The 16,981-nt window shown below is 55.3% G+C and overlaps 1 protein-coding gene across 1 annotated transcript in view; it reads right to left on the bottom strand.

Moving 5' to 3' along the window:
- The window catches only part of SHANK1 (SH3 and multiple ankyrin repeat domains 1), a 102,530-nt gene that overhangs the window by 71,112 nt on the left and 14,437 nt on the right, over positions 1–16,981 (bottom strand). The window contains exons 2-7 of the mRNA XM_086871550.1: positions 14,608–14,846; positions 9,610–9,813; positions 7,933–8,004; positions 6,607–6,715; positions 4,799–4,956; positions 1,442–1,609 (exon numbers count right to left, since the gene is read on the bottom strand). Coding sequence (XP_086727676.1) covers positions 1,442–1,609; positions 4,799–4,956; positions 6,607–6,715; positions 7,933–8,004; positions 9,610–9,813; positions 14,608–14,829 — 933 coding nt within the window. The 5' untranslated portion in view covers positions 14,830–14,846. The remainder of the gene's footprint in view (positions 1–1,441; positions 1,610–4,798; positions 4,957–6,606; positions 6,716–7,932; positions 8,005–9,609; positions 9,814–14,607; positions 14,847–16,981) is intronic.

Genomic DNA, 16,981 nt, shown 5'->3' with positions numbered 1-16,981 from the left:
CAGGGTGACACGATGACACAGTGACAATGTGACATGGTGACAATGACACGGTGACGCGGCTGTCACCTGGTGTATCTCCTGCCAGCCGTTCTCATCAGCCATGCCGATGTCACACGGTGATGATGTCACACAGTGATGATGTCACATAGGGATGGTATAATGGGATAATGGGGTGACACAATGACACAGTGACACTGTGACGGTGACAGGGCTGTCACCTGGTGTATCTCCTGCCAGCCGTTCTCGTCAGCCGTGCCGATGTCACATCGTGATGATGTCACACAGTGATGATGTCACACAGGGATGGTATAATGGGATAATGGGGTGACACAATGACACAATGACACGGTGACGCGGTGACGGTGACATGGCTGTCACCTGGTGTATCTCCTGCCAGCCGTTCTTGTCAGCCGTGCCGATGTCACACGGTGATGATGTCACACAGTGATGATGTCACACAGTGATGATGTCACACAGGGATGGTATAACGGGATAATGGGATAATGGGGGTGACACAATGACACAATGACACGGTGACAATGACACGGTTACAGGGCTGTCACCTGGTGTATCTCCTGCCAGCCATTCTCGTCAGCCGTGCCGATGTCACACGGTGGTGATGTCACACGGTGATGATGTCACACGGTGATGATGTCACACAGGGATGGTATAACGGGATAATGGGATAATGGGGTGACACAGTGACACAGTGACACGGTGACAATGACACGGTGATGGTGACATGGCTGTCACCTTGTGTATCTCCTGCCAGCCGTTCTCATCAGCCGTGCCGATGTCACACGGTGATGATGTCACACAGGGATGATGTCACACAGGGATGATGTCACACAGGGATGGTATAACGGGATAATGGGGTGACACAGTGACACAATGACACGGTGACACGGTGATGCGGTGACTGACACGGCTGTCACCTGGTGTATCTCCTGCCAGCCGTTCTCGTGAGCTGTGCCGATGTCACACAGTGATGATGTCACACAGTGATGATGTCACACAGGGATGGTATAATGGTATAATGGGATAATGGGGTGACACAATGACACAGTGACACGGTGACGCGGTGACGGTGACAGGGCTGTCACCTGGTGTATCTCCTGCCAGCTGTTCTCGTCAGCCGTGCCGATGTCACACGGTGATGATGTCACACAGTGATGATGTCACACAGGGATGATGTCACACAGGGATGGTATAACGGGATAATGGGGTGACACAATGACACAGTGACACGGTGACGCGGTGACATGGCTGTCACCTGGTGTATCTCCTGCCAGCCGTTCTCGTCAGCCGTGCCGATGTCACACGGTGATGATGTCACACAGTGATGATGTCACACAGGGATGATGTCACACAGGAATGGTATAACGGGATAATGGGGTGACACAATGACACGGCGACGCGGTGACGGTGACAGGGCTGTCACCTGGTGTATCTCCTGCCAGCCGTTCTCGTCAGCCGTGCCGATGTGCGCGCGGTTGTACAGCAGCAGCTCGCAGCACCGCGGGTCCCCGCCCACCATGGCCGTGTGGTACAGGGGGGTCAGGCCCCGACGGTCCTTGTAGTTCGGGGACCCCCCCAGGTCCAGCAGCGCCTGCGGGTGACACTGGTGACACCCTTGGGACACCCCTGGGACACCCTGGGACGCCCTGTGACACCCCCAGACCTCCCCTGTGACACCCCCAGACCCCCCCTGTGACACCCCAGGCCCCCCAGTGACACCCCCAGACCCCCCCAGTGACATCCCCAGACCCCCTGTGACACCCCCAGACCCCCAGTGACACCCCCAGACCCCCAGTGACACCCCCAGACCCCCCTGTGACACCCCCAAACCCCCTGTGACACCCCCAGACCCCCAGTGACACCCCCAGACCCCCCTGTGACACCCCCAGACCCCCCTGTGACACCCCCAGACCCCCTGTGACACCCCCAGACCCCCCCAGTGACACCCCCAGACCCCCGCAGTGACACCCCCAGACCCCCCAGTGACACCCCCAGACCCCCTGTGACACCCCCAGACCCCCCAATGACACCCCCAGACCCCCCCTGCGACACCCCCAGACCCCCTGTGACACCCCCAGACCCCACCCTGTGACACCCCCAGACCCCCTGTGACACCCCCAGACCCCCCTGTGACACCCCCAGACCCCCAGTGACACCCCCAGACCCCCCCTGTGACACCCCCAGACCCCCTGTGACACCCCCAAACCTCCCCTGTGACACCCCCAAACCCCCTGTGACACCCCCAGACCCCCTGTGACACCCCCAGACCCCCTGTGACACCCCCAAACCTCCCCTGTGACACCCCCAGACCACCCTGTGACACCCCCAAACCCCCTGTGACACCCCCAAACCCCCTGTGACACCCCCAGACCCCCTGTGACGCCCCCAGACCCCCCTGTGACACCCCCAGACCCCCCCTGCGACACCCCCAGACCCCCTGTGACACCCCCAGACCCCCCTGTGACACCCCCAGACCCCCTGTGACACCCCCAAACCTCCCTGTGACACCCCCAGACCCCCAGTGACACCCCAAGACCCCCCCAGTGACACCCCCAGACCCCCTGTGACAACCCCAGACCCCCCCTGTGACACCCCCAAACCTCCCTGTGACACCCCCAGACCCCCAGTGACACCCCCAGACCCCCCAGTGACACCCCCAGACCCCCCTGTGACACCCCCAGACCCCCTGTGACACCCCCAGACCCCCAGTGACACCCCCAGACCCCCTGTGACACCCCCAAACCTCCCTGTGACACCCCCAGACCTCCCCTGTGACACCCCCAGACCCCCCCAGTGACACCCCCAGACCCCCCTGTGACACCCCCAGACCCCCCCGTGACACCCCCAAACCTCCCCAGTGACACCCCCAGACCCCCCCAGTGACACCCCCAGACCCCCTGTGACACCCCCAGACCCCCAGTGACACCCCCAGACCCCCCAGTGACACCCCCAGACCCCCCTGTGACACCCCCAGACCCCCTGTGACACCCCCAGACCCCCCCTGTGACACCCCCAAACCTCCCTGTGACACCCCCAGACCCCCAGTGACACCCCCAGACCCCCCAGTGACACCCCCAGACCCCCCTGTGACACCCCCAGACCCCCTGTGACACCCCCAGACCCCCCCAGTGACACCCCCAGACCCCCTGTGACACCCCCAGACCCCCCCGTGACACCCCCAGACCCCCCCAGTGACACCCCCAGACCCCCAGTGACACCCCCAGACCCCCTGTGACACCCCCAGACCCCCCCAGTGACACCCCCAGACCCCCTGTGACACTCCCAAACCTCCCCAGTGACACCCCCAGACCCCCTGTGACACCCCCAGACCTCCCCAGTGACACCCCCAGACCCCCTGTGACACCCCCAGACCCCCCCAGTGACACCCCCAGACCCCCTGTGACACCCCCAGACCCCCCCAGTGACACCCCCAGACCCCCCCTGTGACACCCCCAGACCCCCCCTGTGACACCCCCAGACCCCCTGTGACACCCCCAGACCCCCCCAGTGACACCCCCACACCCCTCCATGGCAACCCCGTGTCCCCTCTGCTCTGTGGGTGTCCCCAGCTGTCCCCAGGTGTCCCCAGGTGTCCCCATGTCTCCAGGTGTGTCCCCAGATGAGTCCAGGTATCCCCAGGTGTCCCCAGGTGTGTCCAGATGTGTCCCCCCATGTCCCCAGGTGTCCCCAGCTGTCCCCAGGTGTCCCCAGGTGTCCCCAGGTGTGTCCAGGTGTGTCCAGGTGTGTCCCCAGCTGTCCCCAGGTGTCCCCAGGTGTGTCCAGCTGTCCCCAGGTGTGTCCAGGTGTCCCCAGGTATGTCCAGGTGTCCCCAGGTGTCCCCAGGTGTGTCCCCAGCTGTCCCCAGCTGTCCCCAGGTGTCCCCAGGTGTGTCCCCAGGTGTCCCCAGGTGTCCCCAGCTGTCCCCAGGTGTCCCCAGGAGTGTCCCCAGGTGTCCCCAGGAGTGTCCCCAGGTGTCCCCAGCTGTCCCCAGCTGTCCCCAGGTGTCCCCAGGTGTCCCCAGGTGTCCCCAGGTGTGTCCCCAGGTGTCCCCAGGTGTCTCACCAGCAGCGCCGGGTACCGCCGCGTGCACACCGCCCGGTGCAGCGCCCTCCCCCTGTCCCCCCATGTCCCCAGGTGTGTCCAGGTGTGTCCCCAGGTGTGTCCCCAGCTGTCCCCAGGTGTGTCCCCAGCTGTCCCCAGCTGTCCCCAGGTGTGTCCCCAGGTGTGTCCCCAGGTGTCCCCAGCTGTCCCCAGGTGTCCCCAGGTGTGTCCCCAGGTGTTCCCCAGGTGTCCCCAGGTGTGTCCCCAGGTGTCCCCAGGTGTCCCCAGCTGTTCCCCAGCTGTCCCCAGCTGTCCCCAGCTGTCCCCAGGTGTCTCACCAGCAGCGCCGGGTACCGCCGCGTGCACACCGCCCGGTGCAGCGCCCTCCCCCTGTCCCCCCATGTCCCCAGGTGTCCCCAGCTGTCCCCAGGTGTGTCCCCAGGTGTGTCCCCAGGTGTCCCCAGGTGTCTCACCAGCAGCGCCGGGTACCGCCGCGTGCACACCGCCCGGTGCAGCGCCCTCCCCCTGTCCCCCCATGTCCCCAGGTGTCCCCAGGTGTCCCCAGGTGTGTCCCCAGCTGTCCCCAGGTGTCCCCAGGTGTCTCACCAGCAGCGCCGGGTACCGCCGCGTGCACACCGCCCGGTGCAGCGCCCTCCCCCTGTCCCCCCATGTCCCCAGGTGTCCCCAGGTGTCCCCAGGTGTGTCCCCAGCTGTCCCCAGGTGTCCCCAGGTGTCTCACCAGCAGCGCCGGGTACCGCCGCGTGCACACCGCCCGGTGCAGCGCGGTGGCTCCGTCGCGGGCGCGGAAATCCAGGTGAGCCCCGCCCAGGCAGAGCAGCCGGATGATCTCAACCTCACCTGGGCCCTCGCGCTGCGCCGCCAGCGTCAGCGGCGTCTCTGGGGACAGCGGGGACACCGTTGGGGACAGCGGGGACACCGATGGGGACACGGGGACAGTGATGGGGACAGCAGGGATGGTGATGGGGACACGGGGACAGCGATGGGGACACAGGGACAGAGTTGGGGACGTTGGGGACAGTGATGGGGACATTGAGATAGCGATGGGGACATTTGTGACATTGGGGACACAGGGATGGCATTGGGGACATTGGGGATGGTGTTGGGGACATTGGGGACAAGTGATGGGGACATTGGGAACACAGGGATGGCACTGGGGACATTGGGATGGTGTTGGGGACATTGGGGACAGTGATGGGGGCATTGGGGACACAGGGATGGCACTGGGGACATTGGGATGGTGTTGGGGACATTGGGGACAGTGATGGGGACATCGGGGATGGTGTTGGGGACATTGGGGACAGTGATGGGGACATTGGGGACAGTGATGGGGACATTGGGAACACAGGGATGGCACTGGGGACATTGGGATGGTGTTGGGGACATCGGGGATGGTGTTGGGGACATTGGGGACGGTGATGGGGACATTGGAGATGGTGATGGGGACATTTGGGACATTGGGGACGGTGATGGGGACATTTGGGGACATTGGGGACACAGTTGGGGACATCGGGGATGGTGTTGGGGACATTGGGACAGCGATGGGGACACGGGGACAGAGTTGGGGACATTGGGGACAGTGATGAGGACACAGGGATGGCGTTGGGGACATCGGGGATGGTTTTGGGGACACAGGGATGGTTTTGGGGACATCGGGGATGATGTTGGGGACATTGGGGACAGTGATGGGGACATTGGGGACATTGGGGACAGTGTTGGGGACATCAGGGATGGCAATGGGGACACGGGGACGGCATCGGGGACATTGGGGACATCGGGGGCCTTGGGGACATTGTGGGGACATTTGGGACACCCGGGGGGCCTTGGGGACCTCTGGGGACATTGGGGGGGGGGGTTTGGGGACATTTGGGGACATTGTGGGGACATTGGGGGTGTCCCCAGGAATTTGGGGGTGTCCCTGAGGATCTGGGGGGGGCCGTGCCTGGGAATTTGGGGGTCCCGGGGGTGTTTTTGGGGTTCCCGGGGGTGTTTTTGGGGGTCCCAGGGCCGTTTTTGGGGTTCCCGGGGGTGTTTTTGGGGTTCTCGGGGGTGTTTTTGGGGTTCCCGGGATGATTTTTGGGGTTCCCGGGGGTGTTTTTGGGGTTCCCGGGGGTATTTTTGGGTGTCCCGGGATGATTTTTGGGGTTCCCGGGGGTGTTTTTGGGGGTCCTGGAGCCATTTTTAGGTGTCCCAGGGTGTTTTTTGGGGTTCCCAGGGGTATTTTTGGGGGTCCTGGAGCCGTTTTTGGGGGTCCCGAGTTGTTTTTGGGGTTCCTGGGGGTGTTTTTGGGGTTCCTGGGGGTATTTTTGGGGGTCCCTGGGGCCATTTTTGGGGGTCCTGGGGGTATTTTTGGGGTCCCGGGGGTGTTTTTGGGGTTCCTGGGGCCGTTTTTGGGGTTCCTGGGGCCGTGTTTGGGGGTCCCAGGGGTTTTTTTGGGGTTCCTGGGTGTATTTTTGGGGTTCCCGGGGGTGTTTTTGGGGTTCCCAGGGTGATTTTTGGGGTTCCCGGGGGTGTTTTCGGGGGTCTCACCCCCCGAGTCCGAGTCGTGGTAGTTGGGGTCCAGCCCCAGCTCCAGCAGCCGCGCCACCTTCTCCGCCGAGCCGTGCTGGACGTAGTCCAGAAACTTCCGCAGCCCCGTCTGGGGACAGCGGGGACGTCAGGGGGGACATCGGGGACATCGGGGGGGTCAGGGGGGACATCGGGGACATCGGGGACATCAAGGGGACATCGGGGACATCGGGGGGGGTCAGGGGGGACATCGGGGACATCGGGGGGGTCAGGGGGGACATCGGGGACATCGGGGGGGGTCAGGGGGGACATCAGGGACATCGGGGGGACGTCAGGGGGGACATCGGGGACATCGGGGGGGGACATCAGGGGGGACATTTGGGGACATTGGAGGGGGTCGGGGGAGACATCGGGGACATTGGGGGGTCAGGGGACATCGGGGACATTGGGGACATCGGGGACATCAGGGACATCGGGGACATCGAGGGGATATTGGGGACATCGGGGACATCAGGGACATCGGGGACATCGAGGGGATATTGGGGACATCGGGGACATCAGGGGGACGTCGGGGACATTGGGGGGACACCGGGGGGGTCGAGGGGGACATCGGGGACATCGGGGGGAGGTCAGGGGGGACATCAGGGGGACATTGAGGACATTGGGGGGGTCAGGGGACACCAGGGGACATCAGGGGGACATCGGGGACATTGGGGACACTGGGGGGTCGGGGGGGACATTGGGGACATTGGGGGGGTCAGGGGACATCAGGGGGACATCGGGGGGACATCGGGGACATTGGGGACACTGGGGGGTCGGGGGGGACATTGGGGACATTAGGGGGGTCAGGGGACATCAGGGGGACATCGGGGGGGTCAGGGGACACTGGGGACATTGGGGACATCGGGGGGGTCAGGGGACATTGGGGACATCGGGGACACCCAGGGACTCCGGGGAGGGGCGGGGCCATGCAGGCTGGGGGGTGTGGCCTGGCAGGAGAGGGGCGTGGCCAAAAGACAAAGGGGCAGAGCCATCATGTCAGGGGTGTTACCAATGCCCGAAAGGGGCGTGGCCACGCCAAAAGGGGGCGTGGCCACTGGTACTCTTGAAGGGGGCGTATCCAAAGAATTCGAGTGGGTGGGGGCGGGGTCAATGGCCGAAGGGGGCGTGGCCTACATGGGGGTGTGAGCAGAGCCTGGGAGGCGTGGCCACTTCTGCGGGGAAAGGGGCGTGGCCAGAGCGAGGAGAGGGCGTGTCCAGGAAATTGGGGCGTGGTCAAGAATGGGAGAGGCGTGTTCAGGAGGTGGAGGGGGCGTGGCCAGGGCGGAGGGGGCGTGTCCCACCCACCTTGGTGTGGAGCTTGGCCAGCTGCTTCTCGTCCAGGTTGGTTTGTTTGTACACCCGGGTCTTGTACCGGAACTGGGGGCGGGGTCAGCACCAGGGCCACGCCCCCCCCCACGCGTGCGGGGGACACGCCCCCCGCCCTGCCCAGACCACGCCCACCCCGTGGGAAATAACATAGAGCCACCCTAAGCCACGCCCACCCCACGAGGACACACCCTAAACCTGTTCCAAGCCACGCCCACCCTGCAGGACACACCCTAAACCTGTAACAAGCCACGCCCACCCACGGGACACGCCCGTTTAAACCCCTCCCCCTTTCTGACCACGCCCCCAATTTATCTCTTTTCCCCCCAAATTTCCCCCCTTTGGCCCCTCCCCAAATTTATGCCACACCTGAGGCCACGCCCACATGACCGCACCCAAACCCTGACCACGCCCACAGGACCACACCCAAACCCTGACCACGCCCACCCCACATCATTTTAACCCAAAATCCGCCACTTTAACCCAGATTCTCCTTCATAAACCCCACCCCAAACCCTGACCACGCCCACAGGACCACACCCAAACCCTGACCACGCCCACCCCATCTCATTTAAACTCAAAATCCGCCACTTTAACCCAAATTCTCCCTCATAAACTCCACCCCAAATGGAGACCACGCCCCCCAGGGACCACACCCACGGTGACCACACCCCCAGGACCACACCCAAACCCTGGACACGCCCATCCATCATCATTTTAACCCCAAATCCGCCACTTTTACCCAAATTCTCCCTCATAAACCCCACCCTAACCCCAAACCACGCCCCCCCAGACCACACCCAAACCCTAACCACGCCCTCAGGACCACATCCAAACCCTGGGCACGCCCACCCATCATAATTTTGACCCCAAATCTGCCACTTTTAATTCAGTTCTTGCCTTTCTCCCACCTAAACCCAAACCACGCCCCCCAGGGACCACACCCGTGGTGACCACGCCCACAAGGCCACACCCAAACCCTGAACACGCCCACTCCATGTAATTATAACCCCAAATCCACCACTTTTACCCAAATTCTTCCCCAAAAACTCCACCCCAAATGGAGACCACGCCCACAGGACCACACCCAAACCCTGGCCACGCCCATAGGACCACACCCAAACCCGACCACGCCCACCCCACCTCATTTTAACCCAAAACCCGCCACTTTAAACCAAATTCTCCCTCATAAACCCCACCCCAAATGGAGTCCACGCCCACAGGACCACACCAAAACCCTGACCACGCCCCCATGACCACACCCAAACCCTGACCACGCCCATCCAGCATCATTTTAACCCCAAATCCACCACTTTTACCCAAACTCTCCCTCATAAACCCCACCCTAACCCCAAACCACACCCCCCGGACAACACCTAAACCCTGACCACGCCCTCAGGACCACACCCAAACCCTGACCACGCCCACCCCACATCATTTTAACCCAAAATCCGCCACTTTAACCCAAATTCTCCCTCATAAACCCCACCCCAAATGGAGACCACGCCCACAGGGCCACACCCAAACCCCGACCACGCCCACCCCACCTCATTTTAACCCAAAATCCGCCACTTTAACCCAAATTCTCCCTCATAAACCCCATCCCAAATGGAGTCCACGCCCCCCCAGGACCACACCCTCGGTGACCACGCCCACCTCCAGGTAGGGCACGCCCTGGTCGAAGCTCTGGGGGTAATCGCGGAGCGGCCGCTCCTCGTCCAGGAACTTGGCGTCGCGGCCGGCGGCCGCGGGCTGGAAGAGGCCGTAGTTGAGGCCGTCGTGGAGGCCCTCGGTCAGCGCGCACAGCAGCTGCTGCTTGGCCGCCCACACCGCCGCCCCCGGGTCGAAACGCAGGCACTTCTGGGGGGGAATCCCAAAAAAAAAACCGGGGTTCAGGGTGGGGGAATCCCGAAAATTCAATGCTGGGAATTTTGGGGTGAGGGGAAGCGAAAAAATCCCTGTGTTTGAGGGTGGATGAATGAGGAAATGGCCCCAAATTGACTCAAAATGACCCAAAATGATGCTGGGATGAGCCCAAAAATGGGAATCCCAAAGATTTTGGGGAGTTTAGGGTGGGGGAACCCCAAAAATTCAATGCTGGGAATTTTGGGGTGAGGGGAAGCAAAAAAATCCCCGTGTTTGAGGGTGGATGAATGAGGAAATGGCCCTAAATTGACTCAAAATGACCCAAAATTGACTCAAAATGACCCTGGGATGATGTAAAAAATGGGAATCCCAAAGATTTTTGGGGTTTGGGACAGGGGAACCCCAAAAATTCAATGCTGGGAATTTTGGGATGAGGGAAACCCAAAAACCCCAAAGTTGAGGATGAATGGGTGAGGAAATGGCCCCAAATTGACTCAAAATGACCCAAAATGATGCTGGGATGATGTAAAAAATGGGAATCCCAAAGATTTTTGGGGTTTGGGACAGGGGAACCCCAAAAATTCAATGCTGGGAATTTTGGGATGAGGGAAACCCAAAAATCCCTGTGTTTGAGGGGGAATGGGTGAGGAAATGGCCCCAAATTGACTCAAAATGACCCAAAATGACTCTGGGATGATGCAAAAAATGGGAATCCCAAAGGTTTGGGGGAATTCAGGATGGGGGAACCCCAAAAATGGGAATCCCAGGAATTTTGGGGTGAGGGAATCCCAAAAATCCCCAAAGTTGAGGATGTGGAGGCCCTCGGTCAGCGCGCACAGCAGCAGCTGCTTGGCCGCCCACACCGCCGCCCCCGGGTCGAAACGCAGGCACTTCTGGGGGGGAATCCCAAAAAAAAACCGGGGTTCAGGGTGGGGGAATCCCGAAAATTCAATGCTGGGAATTTTGGGGTGAGGGGAAGCGAAAAAATCCCTGTGTTTGAGGGTGGATGAATGAGGAAATGGCCATAAATTGACTCAAAATGACCCAAAATTGACTCAAAATGACCCAAAATGATGCTGGGATGATGTAAAAAATGGGAATCCCCAAGATTTTTGGGGTTTGGGACAGGGGAATCCCAAAAATTCAATGCTGGGAATTTTGGGATGAGGGAAACCCAAAAATCCCCAAAGTTGAGGATGGATGGGTGAGGAAATGACCCCAAATTGACTCAAAATGACCCAAAATGACCCTGGGATGATGTAAAAAATGGGAATCCCAAAGATTTTTGGAGTTCAGGGTGGGGGAACCCCAAAAATTCAATCCTGGGAATTTTGGGGTGAGGGAAACCCAAAAATCCCCAAAGTTGAGGATGCGCAAGTGAGGAAATGGCCCCAAATTGACTCAAAATGACCCAAAATTGACTCAAAATGACCCTGGGATGATGCAAAAAATGGGAATCCCAAAGATTTTTGGGGTTTGGGACAGGGGAACCCCAAAAATTCAATGCTGGGAATTTTGGGATGCGGGAAACCCAAAAGTTCCCAGATTCAAGGGTGAATGGGTGAGGAAATGGCCCCAAATTGACTCAAAATGACCCAAAATGACTCTAGGATGGGCCCAAAAATGGGAATCCCAAAGGTTTGGGGGAGTTCAGGATGGGGGAACCCCAAAAATGGGAATCCCAGGAATTTTGGGGTGAGGGAATCCCAAAAATCCCCAAAGTTGAGGATGTGGAGGCCCTCGGTCAGCGCGCACAGCAGCAGCTGCTTGGCCGCCCACACCGCCGCCCCCGGGTCGAAACGCAGGCACTTCTGGGGGGGAATCCCAAAAAAAAACCGGGGTTCAGGGTGGGGGAATCCCGAAAATTCAATCCCGGGAATTTTGGGGTGAGGGGAAGCGAAAAAATCCCCGTGTTTGAGGGTGGATGAATGAGGAAATGGCCATAAATTGATTTAAAATGACCCAAAATGACCCTGGAATGATGTAAAAAATGGGAATCCCAAAGATTTTGGGGAGTTCAGGATGGGAGAACCCCAAAAATTCAATCCTGGGAATTTTGGGATGAGGGAAACCCAAAAATCCCTGTGTTTGAGGGGGAATGGGTGAGGAAATGGCCCCAAATTGACTCAAAATGACCCAAAATGTCCCGGGGATGAGCCCAAAAATGGGAATCCCAAAGATTTTGGGGAGTTCAGGGTGGGGGAACCCCAAAAATTCAATGCTGGGAATTTTGGGATGAGGGAAACCCAAAAAATCCCCAAAGTTGAGGATGAATGGGTGAGGAAATGGCCCCAAATTGACTCAAAATGACCCAAAATTGACTCAAAATGACCCAAAATGATGCTGGGATGATGCGAAAAATGGGAATCCCAAAGATTTTTGGGGTTTGGGACAGGGGAATCCCAAAAATTCATTGCTGGGAATTTTGGGATGAGGGAAATCCCAAATATCCCAAGGTTGAGGATGAATGGGTGAGGAAATGGCCCCAAATTGACTCAAAATGACCCAAAATGACCCTGGGATGATGTAAAAAATGGGAATCCCAAAGATTTTGGGGAGTTCAGGGTGGGGGAACCCCAAAAATTCAATGCTGGGAATTTTGGGATGAGGGAAACCCAAAAATCCCCAAAGTTGAGGATGAATGGGTGAGGAAATGGCCCCAAATTGACTCAAAATGACTCAAAATTGACTCAAAATGACCCTGGGATGATGTAAAAAATGGGAATCCCAAAGATTTTTGGGGTTTGGGACAGGGGAATCCCAAAAATTCAATGCTGGGAATTTTGGGATGAGGGAATCCCAAAAGTTCCCAGATTCAAGGGTGAATGGGTGAGGAAATGGCCCCAAATTGACTCAAAATGACCCAAAATTGACTCAAAATGACTCTGGGATGATGCAAAAAATGGGAATCCCAAAGGTTTTTGGGGTTTGGGACAGGGGAACCCCAAAAATTCAATGCTGGGAATTTTGGGGTGAGGAAAACCCAAAAATCCCCAGGTTTGGGGTGTTTGGTGTGAGAAAATCGCCCCAAATCTTCCCAAAATGACCCCAAAAAACCCCTGGGAATTTTTTGGAATTTTTTCCCAATTTTTTTTCCTTTTTCCTCCCGATTTTTTTGGGTGGAAAATCCCAAATTTTTTGAGACCATTTCCCCAATTTTTTTCCAACATTCCCCAATTTTTTTTTTTAATTTTCTCCCAATTTTTTTCCTTTTTCTCCCCTATTTTTTTGGGTGGAAAATCCCAAATTTTTTGAAGCCTTTCTCCCAGTTTTTAGGATTTTTCCCTCCATTTCTTCAGTCCCCCCAAATTTTTTTTCAAAGATATTCCCAATTTTTTTAGGGGAATATTCCTGATCTTTCCCCAAATTTTTTCCAATATTTCCTAATTTTTTTTGGAATTTTCTCCCAATTTTTTTCCTTTTTTCCCCCAATTTTATTTTGGTTTTTGGGGAGGATTTCCCAATTTTTGGGGGAAAATTTCCCGATTTTTGGGAAGAATTTCCCAATTTTTTGGGGAGAATTTCCCACTTTTTTGGGGAGAATTTCCCGATTTTTTGGGGAGAATTTCCCAAATTTTGGGTTGAATTTCCCGATTTTTTGGGAAAAATTTCCCGATTTTTTGGGGTAAATTTCCCGATTTTTTTGGGGGGGAATTTCCCAATTTTTTTAAGAGAAATTCCCGATTTTTTGGGGGTTGAATTTCCCGATTTTTTGGGAAGAATTTCCCGATTTTTTTGGGGAGAATTTCCCACTTTTTTGGGGAGAATTTCCCAATTTTTTGGGGTGCCTTTCCCACTTTTTTGGGGAGAATTTCCCAATTTTGGGGGAAGAATTTCCCGATTTTTTGGGGAGAATTTCCCAATTTTTTGGGAAGAATTTCCCACTTTTTTGGGGAGAATTTCCCGATTTTTTGGGGAGAATTTCCCAATTTTTTGGGGTAAATTTCACAAATTTTTTAAGAGAATTTCCCAATTTTTTGGGGGTGCCTTTCCCGATTTTTTGGGATGCATTTCCCAAATTTTGGGGTGAATTTCCCGATTTTTTGGGGTAAATTCCTGGATTTTTTTGAGAGAAATTCCTGATTTTTTGGGGGGAATTTCCCAATTTTTTTAAGAGAAATTCTTGATTTTTTGGGGGTGCCTTTCCCGATTTTTTTGGGAAGAATTTCCCACTTTTTTGGGGAGAATTTCCCAATTTTTTTGGGAGAATTTCCCACTTTTTTGGGGAGAATTTCTCAATTTTTTGAGGAGAATTTCCCAATTTTTTGGGGAGAATTTCCCAATTTTTTGGGGAGAATTTCCCAATTTTTTGGGGTAAATTTCACAATTTTTTTAAGAGAATTTCCCAATTTTTTGGGGTGACTTTCCCGCTTTTTTGGGGAGAATTTCCCAAATTTTGGGGGGAATTTCCCAATTTTTTTAAGAGAAATTCCTGATTTTTTGGGGGTGCCTTTCCCGATTTTTTGGGGAGAATTTCCCAAATTTTTGGGGTAAATTCCTGGATTTTTTGAGAGAAATTCCTGATTTTTTGGGGTGAATTTCCCAATTTTTTGGGGAGAATTTCCTGATTTTTTTGGGGGAATTTCCCGCTTTTTTTAAGAGAAATTCCTGATTTTTTAGGGTGCCTTTCCCGATTTTTTGGGGAGAATTTCCCAATTTTTTGGGGAGAATTTCCCAATTTTTTGGGGAGAATTTCCCGATTTTTTGGGAAGAATTTCCCAATTTTTTGGGGTGGAATTCCCCATTTTTTTAGGGTGAAATCCGGCGTTTTTCTTGCTGTTCCCTCACCGTCTGGTGCAGGTCGGGGATGCCGATGCGGAAAACCATCATGCTGAAATGGGCGTCGTCGGGGGCCGGGGGGGGTCTCGGGGGTCCCCGAGGGGTTCGGGGGGGTCCGGGGTTGGTTCCGGGGGGGCCCTCGCGGGAACTCCCCGAATCCGAGTCGCCCTCGGGGTATTCGGAGCCTCGGCCCCCCTCCTCCTCCTCGCTGGAGGCCGGAGTGCGCGGCATCGCGTCACCATCCCAGGCTGGGGGAGAAACAGAGACCAAAAATTGGGAAATCCGCGAAATTTGGGTCAAAATCCACAAAATCTGCCTCAAAATCCACAAAATCTGCCTCAAAATCCACAAAAAATGGCGCAAAATCCACAAAATTTGGCTCAAAATCCACCCAAAGCAGCCCAAAATCCCCCAAAGTGTCTCAAAACCCCCCAAATTTGGCTCAAAATCCCCAAAATTTGGCTCAAAATCCCCCAAAAGTGGCTCAAAATCCTCACAAAGCAGCTCAGAATCCCCTAAATCGCCTTAAAATCCACAAAACCAGCTCAAAATACCCAATAGTGGCTCAAAATTCCCAAAATTTGGCTCAAAATCCCCCAAATTTGGCACAAAATCCCCCAAATCTCCTCAAAATCCCCCAAACCGGCTCCAAATCCCCAAAATGGCTCAAAACTTCCCAAAATTTGGCTCAAAATTTCCCCAAAGTGGCTCCAAATCCCTCAAAAGTGTCTCCAAATCCCCCCAAAAGTGGCTCCAAATCCCCCCAAATCCCCCCAGGAGTGTTGGGGGTGGGGGAGGGGAGGGCATCGCGTCACCATCCCAGGCTGGGGGAGAAACAGAGACCAAAAATTGGGAAATCCGCGAAATTTGGGTCAAAATCCACAAAATCTGCCTCAAAATCCACAAAATCTGCCTCAAAATCCGCAAAATTTGGCTCAAAATCCACCCAAAGCAGCTCAAAATCCCCCAAAATGGCTCAAAATCCACAAAATTTGGCTCAAAATCCCCCCAAATCTCCTTAAAATCCCCCAAAGCGGCTCCAAATCCCCAAAATGGCTCAAAATAACCCAAAATGGCTCAAAATTCCTAAAATTTGGCTCAAAATTCCCCAAATTTGGCTCCAAATCCCCAAAATTTGTCTCAAAATCCCCCAAAGTGCCTCAAAATCCCCAAAATTTGGCTCAAAATCCACAAAATCTGCCTCAAAATCCCCCCAAATCTCCTCAAAATCCCCCAAAGTGGCTCAAAACCCCCAAAATTGGCTGAAAATCCCCCAAAAGTGGCTCCAAATCCCCCCAAATCCCCCCAGGAGTGTTGGGGGTGGGGGAGGGGAGGGCATCGCGTCACCATCCCAGGCTGGGGGAGAAACAGAGACCAAAAATTGGGAAATCTGCGAAATTTGGGTCAAAATCCACAAAATCTGCCTCAAAATCCACAAAATCTGCCTCAAAATCCACAAAATTTGGGTCAAAATCCCCCCAGATTTGGCTCAAAATTCCCAAAATTTGGCTCCAAATCCCCCCAAATCTCCCTAAAATCCCCCAAACCGGCTCCAAATCCCCCCAAATTTGGCTCAAAATAACCCGAAATGGCTCAAAATTCCCCACATTTGGCTCAAAATCCCCAAAATTTGTCTCAAAATTCCCCCAAAGTGGCTCAAAATCAACAAAATTTGGCTCCAAATCCACAAAAGTCGCTCAAACTCCCCCAAATTTGGCTGAAAATCCTCCCAAAGTGGCTCAAAATCCCCCCAAAAGTCGCTGATAACCCCCAAAATTTGGCTCAAAATCCTCCCAAATCTCCTCAAAATCACCAAAGCGGCTCAAAATAACCCAAAAGTGGCTCCAAATCCCCCCAAAATGGCTCAAAATCCACAAAATTGGGCTCAAAATCCCCAAAATTTGGCTCGAAATCCCCCCAAATCTCCTCATAATCACCAAACTGATTCAAAATCCCCCAAAGTGGCTCAAAATCCCCAAATTTGGCTCAAAATTCCCCAAAAGTGGCTCCAAATCCCTAAAATTTGGCTCAAAATCCCCCAAAGTGGCTCAAAATCCCCAAATTTGGCTCAAAATCCCCTCAAATCTCCTCAAAATCACCAAAGTGGCTCGAAATCCCCAAAAGTGGCTCAAAATCCCCCCAAATTGGCCCAAAATCCACAAAATTTGGCTCAAAGTCCCCCCAAAGCGGCTCCAAATCCCCAAAAATGGCTCCAAATTCCTCAAATTTGGCTCCAAATCCCCAAAATTTGGCTCCAAATCCTCCCAAATCTCCTCAAAATCACCAAAGTGGCTCAAAATAACCCAAAAATGGCTCCAAATCCATAAAATTTGGCTCAAAATCCCCCAAATTTGGCTCAAAATCCCCAAAATTTGGCTCCAAA

This window comes from Cyanistes caeruleus, chromosome 36, assembly GCF_971803275.1.
Source record: "Cyanistes caeruleus chromosome 36, bCyaCae1.hap1.1, whole genome shotgun sequence".
NCBI lineage: Eukaryota > Metazoa > Chordata > Aves > Passeriformes > Paridae > Cyanistes > Cyanistes caeruleus.
Note: the sequence above shows the minus strand (reverse complement) of the source record. Positions and strands in the feature narration are given on the sequence as shown.